The 6,464-nt window shown below is 39.7% G+C and overlaps 2 protein-coding genes across 2 annotated transcripts in view; both read right to left on the bottom strand.

Annotated features, from left to right (window-relative positions):
- LOC104922568 (protein YIPF5) overlaps positions 1–6,464 on the bottom strand; it is an 8,700-nt gene continuing 2,236 nt past the window's right edge. Inside the window, exons 2-6 of the mRNA XM_010735421.3 lie at positions 3,676–3,783; positions 2,618–2,754; positions 2,157–2,302; positions 1,881–2,062; positions 1–574 (exon numbers count right to left, since the gene is read on the bottom strand). Of these exons, the coding sequence (XP_010733723.1) occupies positions 412–574; positions 1,881–2,062; positions 2,157–2,302; positions 2,618–2,754; positions 3,676–3,782 (735 nt within the window). The 5' untranslated portion in view covers position 3,783 and the 3' untranslated portion in view covers positions 1–411. The remainder of the gene's footprint in view (positions 575–1,880; positions 2,063–2,156; positions 2,303–2,617; positions 2,755–3,675; positions 3,784–6,464) is intronic.
- On the bottom strand, positions 3,796–5,649 carry LOC113745781 (piggyBac transposable element-derived protein 3-like). Its single transcript, XM_027278748.1, has one exon. The coding sequence runs from the start codon at positions 5,560–5,562 to the stop codon at positions 4,870–4,872; it is 693 nt and encodes a 230-aa protein (XP_027134549.1). The 5' UTR covers positions 5,563–5,649; the 3' UTR covers positions 3,796–4,869.

The following is a 6,464-nucleotide window of genomic DNA, read 5'->3' on the forward strand; positions in this document are numbered from 1 at the left end:
TAGTTCACATAGAAACCTTAAAGTATATAGACAAAAAAAATACTTCAGCTTCTTTTATAAGAACAGATAACCATTTGCATACAGCCTATAATATACAAACATGAACCAAAGTCCTTATGAATATTAGACCTAAACAGACAAATAGACTGGTGAAAGCACACTGCCCCCTTTATGGAAGAGGATATGGTCCACATGTGAATAAAGACTAAAGAAGGATTCTGACAGTTAGGCTTCTCTTTTTCTATCTTTCTTTGTTTAACTTTAAACTCAAAACTCAAATACATTTTCACATGTGGCCCTCATATTCTTCCATACCTTTACTTGTAACATTAGTAAAAGAAAGAAATAAATTAAAGCAAAATATTTCAACTTGAATAATGAAGATTTCTCTCTGGGTTTAATCTGTGATAGTTAAAACACAGTGACCAATGCAAAAAGTCCATAGAGCAGGGCACATGGGTAAGCCACCAGCAGCTGCTGGCCCTCCATAGCCAGGGTAGAGATGAAGATCTTTGAAGCAGAAAAACTACACCAACATATCCCTAATGCAGCCAGAACTGTACCCAGGATGCCTCTGCAAAAACAAAAAGAGAGATATGAAGTATTTTCAACCTGAGCTGACCTCTGCAAGAATCCTAAAGTTTTATCTGACTCTTTTTTTTCTGACTGTTAAATCATGGGGCTTAAGTTTGACCTGGCGTGTGCTGCAAACTGCAGGTGAAAGCAGAAGATGGCGTGTTTTAATTAATGTTTTAATGGTGAAATGTCCTGTCAAGTGGGATACAGAACAGAGAAAAAACAGAATCCAGCAGCTCCTCCAACTTCACAACTGATGGATGAAATGGTGATTGGTGTTCTCTCCTGTGCTCATGTTTGTAATTATGATTGGTGGCTTTGGGATTATTTTATTGGATGATGGAAACCTGGAAGGAGTTTTATCCTAAATGATACTCAAAGGATATCAGAGGGAAACAGAAGAATGATTTGTTTTATAGAAACCATGATGTCATTAGACTGAATGAAGTACAGGGAATGTTAGGCCCTAACCTGAACCTTCCATGAATTTCAACGTCCTCAGCTAGAAAACTCTTTAAAACTAAAACCTAGTCTATACTTTACTGCCTATAATCATACCTTTCTTGCCTAAAATGGAGAATTGAAACTGAGAGTAGTGTCCTACAGAAGCTCATCATATCTGTTTTGGTTTGATCTCTACCTTTTACAGCACACCTGCAACTTAAATGTAAGTAATTTAATACAATGTACTGACCTTTTTAATGTATGAAAAAGATACATCAACAAAGATCTGATTCAGGTGATTACATATATTATATTTAATATCACAAAGACGGAAAAAAAACCCTGTTAACACTGGGCTTCATAATAGTTGCTATATGGAGACGAGTACTTGTGAAGGTTCTCGAGTTAAATTTGGGGCATCTGGACATTGTTGTAAAGATGTTTCACCTATCAACTTCTTCAGTTTTGAACTGAAGAAGTCTCTTGACCAAGTCCAGTTGCCCCAGATTTAATTAAAGAAAGACAAATATTTGTTATTTTCAAAGAGGGGTCAGATATTTTGTCCATAAAAAACAAGTTCATCAACTACAGCGCAGTGATACTGATCTTACCACAACAATACTTTTCAAGGTAAACTCTGAAGTAAGAGCTGGCTCTGCAGCAGTTTTGTTTGGCAACACAGTGGCCTTACAGCTCCATAAAAACTGCAGAAAATCTAGTTAGTGGACCTCGGGTTGACATTATTTAGCCAAATTTTTATTCAAAGTTACAAAATACCATTTTTGTCCAAAAACCTTTGTGAGATTTAACATCAAATGAGTAACAACTAGAAACAATACACAACCACTGAATGGACTTACTGCAGGGAGCAGAAGACAGCGAATGCAGAGAGGGCTACCATGGGCAGGAGGCAGTAGCCCAGAACACTGGCCACACATCCGAAAGACACTGCCAGGGAACTCATCAGACTCAGCAGAATGTACATCCCAGTGCAGGCTGTGGCACTGGTGCCATACACATAACCAAAGTGAGCTTTACCTGCCTAGAACGTGAGAATAAACAGAGACTTGTTAACTTGTCACTGCTGTCCAGAAGAAGGTTCCTAGTAATGCACCAGCACCATGTTTGTAACACACCATCATTAAAGTGACCCCCAGTGAGAGGCAGAAGACGATAGGACCTGTCAGATCAGTCTCATTCATGATGCTGCCATCTGCAGGCTTAAAAGGGTTCAACACTGTTAGTGCCTTCTGCCAGATGTGGTCTAAATTGATGCCAAGTTCTAAAAAATGAACGGAGAAGAGGGAAAAGAACAAATAAATATTTGAAAAACTGATCTTTGTGTGATGTTTGCATGCAATGCAAAAACTCTTTCTGATTGTTAGTATGGAGTGAAGTCCCAGAGCCATGTGGCTTTTATTTAGGATACAGGAATGTTGGTTCGCCAGCTGTTTCCTGGGGTCAACGCATCCGACCTCTATATGAACAGATGATTGCTAGCTGGGCTCAGACTAATACAACATGAGCAGTTATGATGACCAAACAAAAACATAAATTTGTCAAGAATCTAACCAATGAAAACAAATTATGTTTTTACCCTCGAGAAGTGGAGGTTCCTCTTCAGGACAATCTGCTCCCATACTGCCAGAGGGCATTGTAGGTTGGTAGAACTGTCCAGTGTATTGCTGCTCCATAGAAGGATCCAGAGGCTCTGGCATGAAAGTCTGTGCTCCACTGAAAACAGAACAATTGGAAGAAAATCTACAAATGAGTAAACAATTATAAAAGTAGTGATGTGATAATGATTAATGAACTTTCAATGTAGGACAGCTTGTCAGCAAATACAGCTTTGGTTCTATAATTTAGTTTCAATTTTGGATCCATATACATATACAAATACTTTGCGCACATGCTTTACCACACACACACACATAACTTTGGGACATGGAAAGTGCCATCTTAAAATATGTTTCTAAATGATTTTTCAAAGTGGATACAGATGTTGATCTAATCTCTACAGGATGTGTATGCCATTCCAGTTTCTGGGGGCCCTGACAGAAAATGCTCAATCCCCTATGGTCACAAAAGTGGACCAGGGGAACAGCAAGAAGTAGCTGATGATTAGATAATCTAAGAGCACATTTAAAGTCTTGAAAATTAAGATGCTCTGAGAAATCTGGTACACTACGTTTCCCATAAGGCAACATCTTTTGTTAGACCCCCCCTTGCATTTCCTACCTACTCTTTGTTGAATTAACCAGTCTGGTTGAAGCAAAGTGAGGCATTAAGGAAAGGAAGTGTTTGAAGATGAGTCCCTGGGTGACTTTAATGACTTGTTTCTGTGACAACAGATTCAGATTCAGGTTTTAGAATAGCTTCATAAAACCAAAAGATTAACATCGACATAAGTGATGATGTACAGCGGTACATTTGTTACTTGGGTAATGGGTTAAAAATCTTTTCTATGCATCAGGATATTTTTTTCAACTTGATTGATCATTATTTTTATCTAGGTTTGCTCCATAGTGTTTATGGTAGTCAGAAACTGGTACTTTCTGGTATTTTTGTGTGTGTTATTTTTCAGATTGTCAGATGTTGATGTGACTTGAAAGAGATGGCAACACACACACTATCCTCGAAAGCCTGAATACTTACTCATCATAACATGCCGGGTTTTCGTAGTAGGCTACACTTTGACCCTGGTCATCGATGTAATATTCTGCCTGGTAGAAGTCCTGCTCAAACTGCTGGAAGTCCCCCATGCTAATCAGAAAAACAAAGTCAAGACAAACCAACATACAACACAGGTATTCATCAGAAACAGAGATAAAGTAGGCTGCCACTTCTTCATTCAGTAAAAGTTTGGAACTAGTGCCAAATCCTGCATCCCCCTTTCAAAGTTTTACCCAAGCTCCCAAACTGATTTCTGCATTTTTCCAAACCAGTACAGGGAAAGTTTTTATCAAAATCATGATAACACCTTATCGGGTTTCTGTTTTGTGTCAAATCACTGGTTCCTTTGGTACCTAGAAGTATATAGCGTATAATGTACAGCGAGCTGGTCATTACAGTGAATCACATGCCTTCAGGGGTCCTCCATCACTCTACTGGTTTATTTGACAACAATGACAGGATTACTGTACATTATCCCTTACTTAACCTCCTAAGGCCCAAGCTGTTTTTTTTTTTACATATTTTTTATTCCTCTTTGCTATTTGGGCTTATTGGAACCTAATTAGAATAAAAACTAAGCATCATCTTTTTATATGATGTACTTTTAGAGAAAAATAATGTCCACATATTCCATAAAATGCAATTCAAAAGTCATCTTTGTGTAATTGAGTGAAAAACTCTTTTATTTCCACCTTGAAAACAGGAGTTTTTTTTTTCTTGACTGCTTTTGCATGTATTAATAACACATACACACACATTTTTGAACATGTTTTGAATATCGGTGAGTAAAAACAACATGGAAACATTGCATTTTTGCCCCTTTTGGACAGTTAAAACTACTGATATAAAACATTCAAATAATAATTGTAACGCTTGCATCAGGCTACTAATGTGTTTTGAACATTTGAACAAGTAAAAACAACAACAAAATGAAAACATATCATAGTGAAAAAACAAAACACATTTTTACCCCTTTTTGACAGTCACAGTTACAGTATGGCTCATGTGACATTTTGTATTTGTAATGTAAAAAAAAGAGGCTGTGATCACTGAGGACAGAAGGACCTGATGACCTTCACAGAATCTGAGAAGAGAGGAGTTGGAGGAGGAATGTGACTAGTACACACGCTCACACTCACCCACCCATCCACACACACACACACACACACACAGTAATTATGTCACAAAGAGTACATGTAGACTGTAGGAACATGTACACACCTCGAGAATCACTGCCATCAGCTGTGTGTACGTGTATGTATGTGTGTATGTGTGAAAGTCAGAGTAACAGTTGTGTTCAATTTGCAAGCACAAGAACACTTTGCAGGTCACACAACGCACTCTGGTTCTTCCAGTGCAGCCTGGTTGTCTGCAGCGCATAGCATTCTTCAGGCTGATCATCTCTGGGAGGTGGGCATTAGCCCTCCTGCGGACCGAGACATGGGGCAACTCTGTCACATGACGTTTTACCCCTTGATTTGAATCTTCTTCCTCTGATTCTTCTGATAGGTCTGCATCTGCACCGTGATGCTGGGCCAAGAGGCTCTTTGCCACTTCCATACGGAACTGAAGGAACTGGATGGGTCTTGTCCTTGGTCCAGCACATATTGCATGGTCTTTGCGGTAGAGTAGCCAGCTGTTGGCTAAAGCCAGATCTGTAAAGTGCATTAGCATCCGCATTGTCCACTTCTTAGTACGGGTGCTCATGCGATAATAACTGATCATTCTGTCCATCAAGTCAACTCCACCCATCTTGATGTTGTACTCACGGACAATGCTTGGTCGTGACACAGTGACATATTCTTTTAGCTTCTTGTCCCAGCGCTGGCAGGTGTCTTCAGGCTGTGTACCATGAACAACAGACATCATCAATACTGGCTTGTTGTCGTACCATTTTACTACACACAACTTACCATCTTCAGTGAGGTACCTCTTCCAGTGTTTTTCATGGCTTTGTCACTAGGTAACTTGTGGTTTGCTCCAGTGAGTCTGTTTTTCATTATTGTACCAGTTATGTACAGCTCCTTCTCCATCATTCGTTGTGCACCATTGATGGTGGTGAAGAACCGGTCACAGTACACTTTTGTGCCACGTTGCAGAGTTTGACACAGTCGCTCGATGACTAAGCTTCCCAAACCCAGGCCCTCTGGTTCTTCGACCTTCTCAACCAGTGAATTTGTTCCTTGATAAAGCTCAAAGTCAAGCCCAATGCCATCTGCTGAAGCACAAACAAAGTTCTTTATGCCAACTGGATTTGGCTTCATTGGCAGATATTGTCTGAACGGACAGGCTCCTGTGAAAGGTATCATCTGCTCATCAATAGATGCACAATCAGGTAGAGTCAGGGACTTGCAGCCTTGCAGAATGAGATCCAGAAAAGGCCTCACCTTCCAGAATTTGTCCATCCTCCTCAGGTCTTCTGGCACATCATCATCAATAACCACTTTTATTGCTCCCCTCAGTTTAAAGAATCTGGGACGCGTGAATCTCTCAGTCATGGCAGTGATTCTCAAAGCTTTGGATCAATACATCCTAATGGTTGGGTATCGGATGCAAGACATTAAAATACAGGCACCAAAAAAGTGGTAAACCTCATCGACTGACATGTTGAATGGATCTCCACTCTTAGATAGTGACATTACATTCTGAAATAATTTTCATCAGATCTCTATCTATGTACTGTTCAAAATAGTCTAATGGGGTCCAGCCATGTCTGTCCAGATCAGTTTCATCCTGATGGTGATACTCTGTGAGGTTTGGTGTCAATGGAG

Source organism: Larimichthys crocea, chromosome V (genome assembly GCF_000972845.2).
Source record: "Larimichthys crocea isolate SSNF chromosome V, L_crocea_2.0, whole genome shotgun sequence".
NCBI lineage: Eukaryota > Metazoa > Chordata > Actinopteri > Sciaenidae > Larimichthys > Larimichthys crocea.

What these genes read in the sequence shown, in the direction of transcription:
- LOC113745781 (XM_027278748.1), bottom strand. Translation starts at nt 5,562, where the DNA reads ATGATGTCTGTTGTTCATGGTACACAGCCTGAAGACACCTGCCAGCGC.